The sequence below is a fragment of the Silene latifolia genome, chromosome 3, assembly GCF_048544455.1.
Source record: "Silene latifolia isolate original U9 population chromosome 3, ASM4854445v1, whole genome shotgun sequence".
In the NCBI taxonomy this organism is placed as follows: Eukaryota; Viridiplantae; Streptophyta; class Magnoliopsida; order Caryophyllales; family Caryophyllaceae; genus Silene; species Silene latifolia.
The window spans coordinates 70,523,511-70,539,988 of record NC_133528.1 but is presented as its reverse complement, the minus strand read 5'-3'; the positions used below and the strand labels follow the sequence as shown (position 1 = coordinate 70,539,988).

The following is a 16,478-nucleotide window of genomic DNA, read 5'->3' as shown; positions in this document are numbered from 1 at the left end:
TGGCTCCTCCTCACAACGCACAAAATTGAACTTTTCAATTGTCGTGTGAAAACGGATATTCCAGCTACGAGAGGCTTGCTTTAATCCATAAATGGATCGTTGAAGCTTACATACTTTATCAGAAGTAGATGACAATGTGAAACCTTCAAGTTGACTCATATAGACATCTACCTTTAATTCCCCATTAAGGAAAATTGTTTTCACATCCATTTGCAATATCTCATAATCGTAGTATGCAGCTATAGCAAGCAGAATCCGAATAGATTTGAGCATTGCCATAGGGGAGAAGGTTTCTTCATAATCAATACCTTCCTTTTGATTATACCCATTAGCAACGAGATGGGCTTTATAGGTTTCAACCTTACCATCTGCTCCAATCTTTTTCTTAAACACCCACTTGCATCCAATGGGTTTTATTTCCTCAGAGTTATCAACCAAAGTCCACACTTTGTTGATTCTCATAAACTTCATCTCGGATTCCATAGCTTAAGCCATTTCTCATGATCTGGACTTGCCATATCCTCTTTAAAGGACCTTGGATCATCATCGACGTGAGCAATATCATCAATATGATTACCCTCATCATCTTGCACTAATAGATTTAATCTATTTGGTGCATGACGTTCCCTAGTCGACCTTCTAAGAGAGTTATGTACTACTTGATTATCTGGTTGCTCTGGTTCCTGTGTTGATTCATTAATCAACCGATTTTTCTCAACATTTCAGTTTTGACATATTTGTGGCCACTGTAAGATATCAAATAAAGGTTGCTCAATTGGCATCTCATGCTCTTGAGTCACTGTTGATTCATCGGTATCTTTGATCTCATCAAGAACTATTTCTAAACCATGACTTCCACTTTCTAGAAATTCCTTTTCCAAAAAAGTTGCATTTCTGGCCACAACCACTTTGTGTTCAGATGGGTGATTGAAATAGTATCCCGTAGTCTCTTTGGGATAACCAAAAAATTTGCATTTGTCAGATGATGAACCATATAGATATATATGTTTATGTTTTGATGATGTCAAGAGTGCTTTACATTCTATATACTTGTTGCGCGTAATTTTTTTTTTTTTTTTTTTTTGCAAGAAAGGCAAGCCATCTTATTCATCCATTATAGGGAATAATAGGCAAAATCTTACAAAGTATATCCAATAAATTAGACATCTAAACATTAAGAAGCTCAACTATCTTATCCTTGTGAGAAAAATGAGTTACATGAATCAATCTTACACTAACTAGGTATTGTACTCGCCTAATTATGTAAGGTATGTCATGCTCAATTCCTTGAAAAATTCTGAGGTTACGCTCTTCCCATAAACTATAGACCATAGCAGTTAAACAGCTCATGAACCACCGAGCTTTCCAATGCCTCCTCACATGCTTACCAGCTATCCAGTTTATTTCTTTTCTTAAATCCATAGTGCGGCCTGTTATCTTCATCCATAGCAAAAGGCTTTGCCAAGCTGTTGCAGCATATGGACATTGAAAGAAGAGATGTTGATGCGTTTCTAAAGCAGCTTTGCACAAAATGCACCTATTTATCAGGTACATACCCCTATGAATGAGTTGATCAATAGTAGCCAACCTGCTTTGCATAGCCAGAGTCACAATAAAGCTATGTTTTGGGAGAACTGCTCTGTTCCAAACAGCATTTACCCATCTGACTTTGACCCCTTTCTGCCTGAACTGATCATATAACAGTGATAGTTGAAGCTTGCCATGCTTGATACAACTTTGCAGGAGAGCTCTGGCATTAGCAGCATTCCCAGTTCGCTCCAATAACTCACCACACACCTTTAAGATACTTCTCCAGCTCTCAGAGTGATAAGGTTTGACATCCATGGTCCAAAACTCATCTCTTTTAATATTGTAAGTGTAATTCCAAACCACCCAAGAGCTAGCAGAATGTCTCTCAATCTCTGATGTGACCATTATTTGCGCACATTTAGTCCCCTAATTGAGCCTATTTTGCATACTATTATAACATTCTATGGCCATTTTATCCGTCAAAACCTTCCGATTTGCTTTTCTATCACATTTCATATGTTTTGTAGAAAAGGAGATAATAAGGCGGAAATTCCCGTCTTTCGTGCATATTTGGAAGCTTATTGATGATATTAGATGGACTAGTATGAAGAGAAGGCAAGAATGATGACCAATGACGTAAGAATAAAGATTATATAGAAGGGTCATAAGGTTTAAAGCAAGGAGGAAAAGCAAGGAAGCCATTCATGAAGAAAATTGCTCGGAACGCAAACCAAGAGTTGCTCCTTTGGCTCTGAAAATATGCTAGATGGAACGGTGTCGAAAAAACAAGCGATCTAGGCTTTTGAATCACTCCAATAGGAGTCCGGATGAGAAAATGACGTCCGTTTTACAATCCGAGCTCAAACAAAGAAGTCATGACAGAATCCGCGCGTCCCGCGCTGAAGACGCTCGGATTGTCCCAAATCCGCTCGGATTGCTCCAAATCCGCTCGGATTCCTCCCTTGCTACAATCCGAGCGTCTTGCTCCAAATCCGCTCGGATTCCCTTGCTACAATCCGCCCGTCCCGACACCAATCCGCCCGGATTCCAGTCCAGCGCAAAAATTGTTCTTCAAGCTTTCAAGAAAGACGCCCTTCCTTCGAAAAATACCGGCTCCTCCCTGCTCTAAACTCAAAAGTGTAATTACTAAATTATCCTTAGTTAACCCTAAATGCATCCACCTAATTTCCACTATAAATACCCCATTTGTAATAATCCTTGGCATGAAGTTTTTAGTGTAGAAAATCCTTCTTTAGATTAGATTAGGAGTAGATTAGAATAGATTACTCTTTAATCTTTCCACAAATTACACATTAATCTCTCTTTAATTATTGTTCAAGTTTATTATTCAAGTTCATTATTGGGTAATTGAAGATTATTGGGTTATTATTGGGAGATTGACAACCTTCCATCAATCATCAATTTCTTCTATTATTCTTTGCATTATTATTTTGGAATCTCCATAGGTATAACTCTCTTAATCCTTGTTTTAATTATTGTTAATCTTTCTTACTTGTTCATCATGTTTTACCTTGTTAATATGATTGACAACCTTGTTAGCATGTTAAACTTGATAATGAGTGAGTAGTCTCTTGCTAGGATTAGTGGGTAATTAGGGGAAACCAACATGGGGAATGATTCATGCTTAAATTAATATGCTTTCATGGTTTATTTGCTTGCTTGTTTTGATCTCAACTCATGCACATGTTATGTTTGATGAAATGCTAAGCCTATGAATCCTTGCATTTACTACCATCTTCTATCTTTTCAATGAGACTTGTAAGACATAAACCAACTCGAGTCTCATTAGACCATGCATGTTGTTGAGTAGGGAAGATTAAGTCGACTTGTAGGTGTTGTACAATCTAATCGATTCGGCTCCGAGACCCAAACTTTCCTAGGATTGTAAGATATAACCCAACTCAATCCATCACAACAATAATTGCTTGCTTATAATTTGAGAACATGTTTGTATGATCAATTCCCATGATTCCCCTATGACCCCATGATATCCTAGTGCTTTTTAATCAATTGTTTACATCTTTCCTTTTGTTGCTTGTTTATTGCCTTTATTAGATTAGAATCATCAACCCATTATAATTGTGACAACCCCAAGCATAACCATAATTAGATTGAATAATTTGAGTAACCACCGTCCCATGGATCGACCTCGACTTACCACTAGCTAGTTGTATGTTGAGTATTATAAATGTGTTTGATTGGATGAGTGACCACATCACCCACATCAATCTCCCAAATCTATTTACAAAGAATGCACTTATTCCAAGCCAGGACCTCCTTAATGTTGAAACCAACTTCCCTCAATGGCATACAACTAGAAGCCCAGCTTTTGAATATCAGTCTCTTGTGTCCCTCCTCTGAGTTCCATAGGAAATTCCTGCAAAAAATGGTGATGAGTTTAATAACTCCCTTAGGAATCAGTAGAGTGGAACACCAGAACTGTTCTAAACCAAAAGTCACAGTGTTGATCAGATAGATTTCGCCAGCATAAGAAATCTGATGAGTGGACCGATGATGCATTGCCTGCTGTATTTTCTTGAGAAGACCTACAAACATAGTTTTATTCAGTTTACCTTCATTAAGAGGCACACGTAGATACCTAAAGGGGAAGCATCCTTCAGTGTATCCAGTGGCCCTGAGAATTTCCCCCTGAATATCCTCTCTTATCCCTCCCATATAAATGCTAGTCTTCTCAGGATTAGCCTGCAAACCAGAAAGTTGGGCAAACATCCCAAGTGACTTAGTAATAGCCCTGACAGATGGAGTATCCCCTCGAACAAAAATCATTAAATCATCTGCAAATATAGGGTGATTTAATCCAATTCTTCCACACTTAGGATGATAAGAGACTTGATGTTGCTTATGAATTTCCCTAAGAATTCTAGAGAGGTATTCCATTCCCATAACAAATAAAAAAGGAGATAGTGGGTCTCCTTGTCTCAAACCACTTTCTCCTTTGAAGAAATCTGCTATAGTACCATTAATTTTAAGACTAAACCAAGTTGAAGTTACACACCCCATAATCCATTTCTGAAACTGAGGTGGGAAATTGTATATTGCAAGCATCTGACCTAGATCTCCATTGAAGAGAATCAAAAGCTTTTTTGATATCTACTTTGATGAGACATCTAGGTGACACTCCCTGCTGGCCATACCCTTTGATAAGGGACTGGGTGAGCATGATATTTTCAAAGATGCTTCTCTTCTTCACAAAAGTTCCTTGTTGCGCGTAATTGTTTGTTTAATTCCTTCAGATTAGACTTATTATTTGCAAAGCTTAAAGAATTGTGATGAAAGTATACAAGAACATATTATGATCAAGCCCTAAGTCAAGGATCAAGATATTACAAGATATTGAAGAATTATTCAAGCGTTCATGACAAGATGAAGCTCATTTAAAGATTGATCAAGCTTGAATAACGAAGAAGCCTACATTCGAAGATCTCCTAAGAAGATTAGAATAGCGTAGGTGATTATCTCGTAATGGTAACGTGAGAATGTACTTCTTAAATTAGTAAAGTTATAGCATCACAGTTATAACATTTCTTATATAAGAGCTCAATGTTATAGCTCTTCTACTATAACATTGAGATGTCAAGTTTATACAATACACGACTAAAATGTTTTCAAATTATTTTTGAAAAATATTTTTGGTTCTTTTAAATGTTTTAAGCAAAAAGTATTTATTTTACAAGGAAGCCTATATTCATATTGAGCGTGGTTTTATTTCAAGCTTATAGTTAGTAATTATGTTGAATCAACTTATGAGTTGAGTCATATTACTAATAGGGTTTCTAATACTACATACTCTTAAACCCTAAAATCTAATCTAATGTCAAGTTAGGGTTTTCACGAAAAACAAGGCATATGAGCCGTGTGGTTCTCGTGCAAGCTTATAATATAAGTTGATTATTGTTAAGATTTTATTCTCTAAGATTATCTTAACATATCTTTTATATTTAGCATGATATGGTTATATATGATAAGGATATTTTTGTTATGGAAAATCTTATCATATCTTAAGATTTAAGGAAAAGATAATAGGAGAATAATTGATAAAATTATCTTTTGGTTATTCTCTATTATTTCCTAAGACTTTAAGGAAAGAAATAACAAGATATGATTTGTTTACATATCTATTATTTCAGCCTCTAGGGTTTCGTTAAAAACCGAGTGCCTTGCTTCCTCTTGTTCTATAAATACTCTACACTTTGCAACATTTAAAAGTAAGACCTTTGAGCATAGTTTAGATTTTATTTTCAAAAAACAAAACCGTGTTTTAGAGCAAGAAAACCGTTTTGTTTATTTTCGAAAAAGGTCGTGTGTTTTATACTTGTGCATTCGTTCTTTTATGATCGTTATAAGATAATAGTGCTTAATTGATTTCTTACTCGTTCATTAACGTGAACTTTTAGAAGAATCATTAGTGCTTTCTTATTAGCGTAAGTTAGTTACTCGAGTATTTAACGATACTCACTTGAGTTACAACTAGGGTTAGTTGTACGAGTTGGGTTAGTAAATTTGTAATCCGTAGAAAGGTACTAAATTTATTAATCGAGAATAGTGGACGTAGGTTTCGATTTGTGAAACTGAACCACTTCAAAATCGTGTGTGTCTCTCTTCTCTTTCATTTGTTTCGTTTTTGTTTACACTTTGCTTTAATTTGTTGGTTAGTTGATTAGTTAAAGTTTAATCAATAAACTTTATATAATTAATTACAATCGAAAAAGTTGGCTAAGTTTTTAAATCCTCAATTCACCCCCCCCCCCCCCTCTTGAGTATTTCGGCTATTGATAGACTCTTCATCAGATTTAGCTTCAAGCTTATCAGACTGCAGTCGCTTTACATAAGCTGGACAGCCCCAAATCCTCAAATGCTTAAGGTTAGACTTACGTCCCTTCCATATCTCATATGGTGTTTTAGTGACTGCCTTAGTGGGAACTTTGTTTAATATGTACACATATCTAATAAAGTTCGATTTCTCCTTTCTTAAACACCATTATGTTGTGGCGTTCCAGGAGAAGTCCACTGTGACAAGATACCATCTTGTCTTAAATAATCAATGAATTCATCACTAAGATACTCACCTCCACGGTCAAATCTCAGGGCCTTTATATTCTTAGCAGTTTTCATTTCAACTTCACTGCGAAATCTTTTGACATCTCAAACGATTCTGATTTATATCTCATTAGATAAACAAATCCAAATTTTGACATATCATCAGTGAAGGTGATGAAGTAAGAATATCCACCTTTAGCTTGAACTTTCATAGGCCCACATACATCAGAATGTATGAGTCCTAAAAGCTCACTGGATTTTTCTCCAGTTCCAGTAAAAGGAGATTTGGTCAACTTCCCTAGGAGACAAGATTCACAAGTGTCATAAGGTTTATAATCATATTGACCAAGATACCTTTTCGGTGCAACTTGTTTACTCTTTTCTTACCAATGTGACCAAGCCGACAATGCCAAAGGTAGGTTTGATTTCCTTGATTACTTCTCTTCCTCTTTTGGCCAGAAATAGTCATAATAGGACTAACCACTAACTCAGGTAAAACATAAAGACCAAATTGCAAATAACCATTCACATATAAATCATCACCATGATAAATAGAGCATTGGTTATTATAGAAGATTGTTCTAAATCCACTCTTGTCCAAAGACGAACTGCAAACAATGTTCGAAACAAATTTAGGAACATAATAACAATATTCTAAAGATATGGCCTTTCCATTAGACATCACAAGAGAAATAGTTCCTACAGCTAATGCAGCAACATATGCTCAATTCCCAACTTATAGGTTAGCCTCTCCTTTCTTTAACCATCTATTGATCCTTAAACATTGCAACATATTGAAAATGTTAAAGCTACTGCCAGTATCCAATACCGACTTAGTAGTATCAATAGTTGTCAAAGAAATCATGAAAATATTTTTCACCATTGTCTTACCTTGTTTCTTGTCCTCCAGAGTATCCTTATACTCTGTACAATTTCTTTTCCGATGTCCTATCTTCTTACAAAAGAAATATTTATCCTCAGATTCAGATTTATATAAGGACTTAGATATCCGATGGATACTAGTCCTACTCTCAGACTCGTACATCTTCTCAAGATGTGCAATGATCTGTGGAGGAGTCATACTTTCAAATTGCCTCTGAAGTTCAGGACTCATGGAAGCCAAAATAATGCACTTTGCAGTAGTGCTCTGTTCAGAGTACTTTGCATCTGCATACAATGCACTTGCATTATTTTCTCCCTTTTGAGGTGCTACATTAGCGAGCTTATCGATCACATCGATTAGCTTTTCATGCATGAGAACACTTCTCAAGTTCCGGTACCCATCATTAAAATTGTTACTAGACAGTTTGTTAGCATCAAGAATGCTTCGCAGTGAAATAATTGAGATTATGAGAAATCTGGTACGAAGGAAAAACACAAAACAAAAACACAAAACATATTTTATTAAGACATGGAGTTTATCTAAATGATAACAATAAACTTTAAAACATGAATGAGCCCCTTGGTAGTCAAGTCGTTTCCCACACATAATTAAAGTTCTAGTACATTACCAAAAAAAAATATTTCATCTATGAAATTAAACCAGACTCTATACTTAATAGTCCCCTGGTAGTCAGATCGTTCCTATTAATATAGTTGAGTTTATCCACCCTTGTGACAGAAAATTTAATTAATTTCATACCCTCCGGGTAGTCCAGACTATAAGTACAAAATTAAGTAACTTTTCTTCACACTCGTATCATATAGGATAGACAATATTATTTATCTCTGAACTACAAGCCCCCTGGTAGTCAGGACGTTTCCTGTAAACAAAGGTAAATTTTATTGACTACGTAGCTGGAAAAATCTTTTTGACAAAATATCGTATATTTTATCAATTACAAAACTCAATAATTTTGACTGGTCAAGTTTTAAATTTATTAAAACAATTTTAATAAAAGAATGGTCAATCATCGAAATAATTTCAATGCATCGACTCCATTACGTGTGTTAAGGACCAACAATAAACTGATCAACAGATCACGAAAATATGGTCTTCGCAACATGCATATATTAGTCAATTATTATCTTTCAGATCCAACACTTATGATGGAGTATTTTGCAATCATCATATAATTATCTCATAATAACAAGGGAATAAAAACACTTACAGATTAGCATTGAATTGACTGACATATACATGTAAACATCATGATTTACCACACTGCTGATACACTACCCAATACACTTGTGAGTTAGAAATGATAGATCATTGCAATTTAGTGAAAAAAAAAACAGTATTTATGAACACTTGATAACGATTATCAAAACTCATAGGATGCAACACGTGTATTTGGTCAAATTACCCCAACATGTGTATACCATGATTTCTAATAAACTACTCCGCATGATATTAAACAAAATCAAGGGACCTAAGCGGATACGGCACGAAGACCCGACATACGCATAACCAGCAATAACAATTGGATGGCTGATAACTATTATCACGACAATAGCACAACAGCAACGCAATAGGCGCACGGAAGAGACATACTACAAGTCGAATGAAATTCCCAATTTCACATACAATTTAAATGCAAAATTGGCTCTAATACCAATTGAAGGATCGGCATGCGCAGCGGAAATAATAATTATCCGATCCTTAATAAGACCTATTGCATTTAAATTGATGTAAACAAAAGGGATTAAATCACATACCTGAATTTAAGACGGATCATCAATTAACTCTGAAAGTACAGAGCCTCTAGTGTATCCACACCGGGTACGATCTACACTCTCAACCTTTAAGACGACTCGGAGATTTTGAAACCTTCTTGAGAAAACCCTTTTTCTCTCTCTAACTAATATGGGGTGGAATAACTGATTGAATAAAAGTTGTCCTTTCCAATTCCCCTAAACCATGTATTTATAGGGAAGAATAAAATAACTATCTTATTTTATTTCCTTATTTAAATACTATGAAATACTTTCTCCTTTTATTAAACGTATCTCCTGTGTTAGCAGTTAATATAATAATATGTCATCTAGATACTTTAATTATTATCTTATAATAATATAAAGTTAACTTAAGTGTAAAACGTCAACTCGTAAGTGTGTGACCATCTAGGTTCAACGTTAAGCCAGTAGTAATTAACGTTACCGATTCGATTGGGTCTGGGACACAATTCCAACATACATATGATGGTTTCGTATGAATTTTATAACACTATAAGATGATATATGCTTAACTCTTGTAACACCAGCTAAGTAACAATTTAATCTCTGCACTAATTACTTCATTCTGAATCCAAAGAACTTTTTTTCAAAGTTATTCCTTTTGTCTCTTGATCATTTCTAAATTTATTGTCCCCTTTCCATTTTAGTTAAGGAAAGATGAGGATTTCTCCTTTATCAATTCATTGAAAATGTGGGAAATGAAGAGAATTTCAGAAAGGCATTCACGGGAGGCTCTTATAATTTGTACATACTACTGATGTTGATCCAGCTGGGGAAGGGGGAGTTCAGTCAATGTACATACTGCTCATCTTAATGAGAATTGGAGGACTAGAGATCCATATCTTATTTATACTGGGCATGGAGAGATTGAATACGATTACAATTAGACTGATTTTATTATTGGTTCCATTAGAGCTCGTGTTGAGGAACGTTCTCATATTGCCTTTAGGGATGATGATGCTCGAGGATACAACCGGTATATTGATGCACCTGATTCTATTCATATCTTCTACAATGAGCCTGTTTGTCCTTACAATCAGGCTAATCCTTCAAATAAGTTTGAGGATGTAAATCCTTTTTTCAATCCTAACGCCTCTAATTTTGATTATTCCTCTAATGATAGATCCACGCCTTAATAGCCATCTTTCAATTCATCCTCTCCATCTGGAACTTTAGCAGCTCTTCTTTCCAATTCTTCAGCAGATTTACCCTTTCTGGATGCGCATGATGATCTCAATTCTTTACTTCAAATGCCGGAGGAGGGGAGACAATTAGAGCATTCTAACTCCTTGAATGTTTCTGGAGAGTATTTACTATAGAGAATATATCATCTTCCTAATTCTCGTCTCTGTAATATATTTAATTATAGTATATATTTCCTATATCTAGCTTTGTATCTTCTCCGTATCTTATGTATATCTCGTATTCCTTATTTTGTAATTATATAACCCTAGCATCTTAGCCTTGTAACCTACTATATATACTGTATTCATGGTTCGTAAATAATCAAGAAATTCATTCTTCATATGGTATAGAGCCACAACGATCCCCTACAAACTTTTTTCCGACCTCACGTCATCTCAGGACCTCACGTCCCAAAACTCCGATGGACACCAACCATGTCTCCTAAACGTTTCACATTCCCAACGCCACCGAACCCAAGAACCCGCTTACCCTTGTCACGTTTAACAATTGCACCCAACTCAAGGATACCATCACCTTTCGCCAATGGCATTTTCAAGTCCGTGCTATCATGAATGGTCTTGAGCTCTTTGGTTTCCTTGACGGCACCACCACACCCTCCGCTGAAACTCTGACCACCGAACCCACCCCACCTGACACCAAAACTGCCGTCATCCCCAATCCGGCCTACTCCACTTGGTACCGCAAAGACCAACTCATTCTTGGTGCCCTCGCTGGAACCCTAGCCCCACCCGTTGCTGCCCTTATTGTAAACGACCCCACCTCTCACGCCGCCTGGACAACCCTCACCAAAACCTTTGCTAACTCATCTCGTGGCCACCGTCTCCAAATTAAGGATCGCCTTGAAAACATATCACACACCGACATGACCATAACCGATTATATGACCGCAATCAAAGCATGCACAGATGACCTCGCTCAATTAGAACGCCCCATGGATGAGGACGATATCACTACCAAAGTTCTCAACGGCCTCAACCAAAACACGTATCACTCCGTCATAGAAGCCATCCGAGCCCGTGACACACCCATCTCCTTTGAAGCCCTACATGAAAAACTTATTCAACATGAACTACGTCTCAAAAACTCGACCCCTAACCCGGAATTTAACCTCGCTGCCCATGCTGCCAACTATCGATCCCAAAACCGAACCCTGTATACTCCTCGCTATACACCCACCACGAACCAAAGTATCACTCAAGCCAACCCGAATCCCGAATACAAAAACCCGTATAAAGGTCGTTGTCAATTTTGCGACGTTGTTGGTCACGTAGCCTCCAACTGTCGTCTCCTTCAAGAACGCTACCCTATGGTCGTTTTCCCCACACGCCAACCTCGCCAATCTCATCCTCAAGCACACTCTGCCTCTCACGCACCCATCCCGCCACCCCATGCCTGGACCGTTGACAGTGGCGCCTCCCATCACGTGACTGATGACCTAAATACACTCTCCCTTTACTCCGTTTATGATGGACCCGATGACCTCACGATTGGTGATGGCAGTCCGCTCCAAATCATTCACATAGGTTCCTTTAAAATTCATTCCTCTGCTTCAACTCTTTTATTTAAAAATGTCTTAGTTGTTCCAAAAATTTCCCGTAAATTATTTTCCGTCTCGCAATTCTGTTTTGATAATAACGCCACTGCTATATTCTTACCCGATTCTTTTCTCATTAAGGAAACTCTGACGGACAAAACTCTCATTCAAGGCCGTCGCACTAATGGCATGTATGTCTGGGAACCGTCATCGCCTCACGCTCACGCTGCAATTCTACCCTCTCAAGACTCTTGGCACCATCGCCTTGGTCATCCGTCTATCAATACTTTGAAATATTTAAATTCGAAATTTAATTTACGTATTTCCGACTTTAACGAATGTATTTCTTGCCATATCAATAAAAGTCACAAACTAGTTTTTGGTATTTCATCACTTAAATCCTCTGCCCCTCTTGATATTATTTTTTCAGATGTTTGGACATCCCCTATTTTATCGAAACAATCGTTCAAATATTACATTATTTTTATCGATCATTTCACTCATTATATTTGGCTATATCCACTCAAACGCAAATCCGATTCACATTCAACGTTTACAAAATTCCGTGCTATAGTCGAAAATTATTTCCAACGCAAAATTAAACAATTTTATTTGGACAATGGTGGTGAATACATCACCATCACGCCTCATCTACACGACACAGGAATCATGCATTTAACGTCACCACCCCATACCCCCGAACACAATGGATTTTCTGAACGACGCCACAAACACATCGTCGAAATCGGACTATCACTCCTTACTCACGCACAACTCCCACTCGACCTATGGCCTTACGCCTTCACCACCGCTGATCATCTCATCAATCGACTGCCCACCGCCACCCTCTCAAATAATTCTCCCTATTTTCTTCTCTTTAATCAAGAACCCAACCTCCGGAAATTACACAATTTTGGTTGCTTGTGCTTCCCATGGCTCCGTCCGTATACAACTCACAAACTCGATCCTCGCTCCTCACAATGCGTTTTCATTGGATATTCACCAACACAGAGTGCTTATCTATGTCTCGAAACCGTCACTTCCCGAATCTATACCTCACGACATGTCCGTTTTCTTGACAACGAATTTCCCTACAATCGTCTCCTAAAACAACAACCATTGCCACCCTCCACCACGGCCGAGGACTGGTGCTCCTTCACCGTGCCCGTCCCTGCATCCACTACACCCGCAACAACCACAACTTATGTAACTCCTGATCTCACACCCGACACACCAGCCACCCCCACATCTCCAGCCTCACCCACGTCCCCTGAAACACCCATAGACTCCCCTGCCTCGCCAGCCACGACGCTTCCACCACCACCACCCCCTCCTCCGCCACCACCACAGCCTTCCCATGTCACCAGCTTATCAAATAATATCCGCAAACCCAATGATGTGACCAATATTTGAGCATATTTAGTCCCCGAATTAGCCTCGTTCCTATGCTTTTTAGTGCATATTTGGGTCATTTACTATCTTTAGTCCTTTGTTTTGCATATTCTTTGAGGTTTTGTTCCCTTGGTAGGAGAGAAGTGCAAACCTTGCATTTTCATGGCAAAATAGAGCTAAATTGATCGAATCTAATGACCAAGCATCAAAGAGAAGATAAGACTAGAAGGCCTTTATACATATTATAGTAGATGGGCAATGATGAAGAAATCCTTGCATCCCCGACTAAATCCCGGAGGATTATTGGGAGGAGAGAGGAAGAAAAGAAGAAATGAAGGCTGGAACACAATCCGCCCGTCCAACTAGGCAAGACGCCCGTCCAAGACGTGAGGAATCCGAGCGTCTTTGTCATCAAGACGCCCGTCCAACCATGCCACAATCCGCTCGTCAAGCCATAAAGACGCCCGTCCAGAGACACAGAAATCCGCCCGTCCCGACACCTTGGACGCCCGGATTCTCTTACAGGCCCACACGACCTTTTCTTCCCTTCATGAAAGATGCGCATATTTATGAAAGACCGGCAAAAAGGAGACTGGCATCTCCTTTGGGAGGAGCGATTCCTCAAGGACTTAATCGTCATTTAAGCCCTTAGTAAACCCTAATTTGTGTACCTAATCCCCACTATAAATACCCCATTAGTCTAAATTAGATCAATCATGTTCTTCTTATCAATCTTTAGTGTAGTTTATATCATTCTAATCTCTTCTTAATCTTGTAATCAACTTCTAATCAAGTCTTAGTACAAATCTCATTTCCTTAATTTCTCTTTTGTTCATCTTTTATCTTGGGTAATTGGAGATTATTTGGGTTATTATTGGGAGATTGACAACCTTCCAATCAAATCATCAAGTACTTCTATTATTCTTTGCTTTATTTTGGAATCATTAGTAGGTATAATCCTCTTAATCCCTTTTTAATTATTGTTAATCATCTTCATTTATTCATCATGTTTTGGTTTGTTAATGTGATTGACAACCTTGTTAACATGTCAAACTTGATAATGAGTGAGTAGTTTCCTTAACTAGGGTTAATGGGTAATTAGGGGAAACCAACATGGGAAATGATTCATGCTTAATTTAATATGTTTTCATAGTTTATTTGCTTGCTTGTTGTGATCTCAACTTATGCACATGTTATGTTTGATGAAATGCGAGCCTATGAATCCTTGCATTTACTACCATCTTCTATCTTTTCAATGAGACTTGTAAGACATAAACCAACTCGAGTCTCATTAGACCATGCATATAGTTGAGTAGGGAGGATTAAGTCGACTTGTAGGTGTTGTACAATCTAATCGATTCGGCTCCGGGACCCAAACCTTCCTAGGATTGTAAGATATAAACCAACTCGATCCATCACAACAAAAATTGCTTGCTTATAATTTGAAAATATGTTTGTATGATCAATTCCCATGAATCTCCTATGACCCCATGACACCCTAGTGCCTATAATCAATTGTTTACATCTCATTTTAATCATCTTGCTTGTTTACTTTTATTGCTATTCAGTTTAGTGATCTTCTCATCTCAACCCCAAATCGTGACACCCCTAGACACCGCTACTTGCAATCAAAAATCCTACATCAATACCCGTCCCTTGGGATCCGACCTTTACTTGCCTCTTTACTAATAGTAGAGTTGTTTGTGAAGTTATAAATATTGTTTGGGTCTAGGTGCTCTTAACGACAAGTAACCGAAAACTAAATCTCCAAGTGAGTCCGACCAAAAATGGCGCCGTTGCCGGAGACGGTGTTAACTTGATTTGATCTTCTTAGATTGTTATTAGTTGTGTCTTTCTTTGCCTTAGGGAAGTAAAACTCCTCAAGGTTTGTTCTAATTGTTTTCAAGTTGTTTGATATTTTGCATGTCTAGAAGATCACAAGGTAACTTGTTACCCATTGATCACGAAATTGAAAGGACTTTGACAAACAATAGAAGACTTGCTAGAGGTACTTTGAGAGGTATTGGGGAGGTTGTAGATATTCAACCAAATACTATTGAGTTCATCAACCCTTTTGCAAGAGAAGGTGAGGAGAACCCAACACCAAATCCAACAAAAAATCAACCCACAATGCCTAAATTTTCATCACATTCCGTACCAACCAAGGAAAACCTACCCAATGTTACTCCCACACCACAACACTTAACCGGAAATTTCATTGCCAAATCCGCATTTATCCAATTAGTCGAAAGAAGCCAATTTGGGGGGATGCCTAGTGAAGACCCTCACTCTCACATGGAAACTTTTTGTGACTATTGTGATGCGATTTCATAAACCGTTGTGACTCAAGACTAAATTCGATGGGTCTTATTTCCTTTTTCTCTAATTGGCACCGCAAAACAATAGTTGAAAGGCCTTGATAAGGCTACTCTTGGAATTGACTCTTGGAAGAAGTTGGCTCTAGCTTTCTACAAAAAATTCTACCCTCCGGAAAAGACTAACATGCTAAGAGCTCAAATTACGGGTTTTAAGCAAAGGGATGAAGAATCTTTGTATGAAGCTTGGGAGCGATTCAAAGGAATTTGTCACTTATGTCCTCATCATGGACTTAGCGAGTGGTTCTTGGTACAACAATTTTGAAATGGTCTTTATGAGGACTCAAGAAACATTCTCAACATGGGATCAAATGGTATGTTCACCGAAGTTGACGATAATCAAACTTGGAACAAGATTGAGGAAATGGTGATCCATAACTCACAATATAGTAGACCTCGCAAGGCTACTAGAGAAGGAAAGCATGAAGTGGACTCTATTACTCAATTGGGTGCTCAACTTAGTGCTCATATTGATACCATTAACTTGAAGTTTGAGAAGGCTATGGCTAAACTTGAAGAAGCCTCAAAATCACCAAAGCATCATATTAATGCCATGGTAGCATCTTCATCAATCCCAAGTGGGATATGTGAGAATTGTGGAACTTTGGGACATGACCAAAGTGAATGTAGGGGAACAAATGAACAAGTGAATGCTTTTCAAGCATACAAGAGTGGTACCCCTTATT

The 16,478-nt window shown here is 37.8% G+C and overlaps 1 protein-coding gene and 1 non-coding gene across 2 annotated transcripts; both read right to left on the bottom strand.

Moving 5' to 3' along the window:
• Positions 1-1,167: 1,167 nt before the first annotated feature.
• LOC141649193 (uncharacterized) lies at positions 1,168-1,935 on the bottom strand. The gene has a single exon (XM_074457888.1). The coding sequence runs from the start codon at positions 1,933-1,935 to the stop codon at positions 1,168-1,170; it is 768 nt and encodes a 255-aa protein (XP_074313989.1).
• A 13,984-nt stretch (positions 1,936-15,919) lies between these two features.
• LOC141650481 (small nucleolar RNA R71) lies at positions 15,920-16,026 on the bottom strand. Its single transcript, XR_012546511.1, has one exon. It is a non-coding gene; the product is annotated as a small nucleolar RNA R71 (small nucleolar RNA).
• Positions 16,027-16,478: the final 452 nt, after the last annotated feature.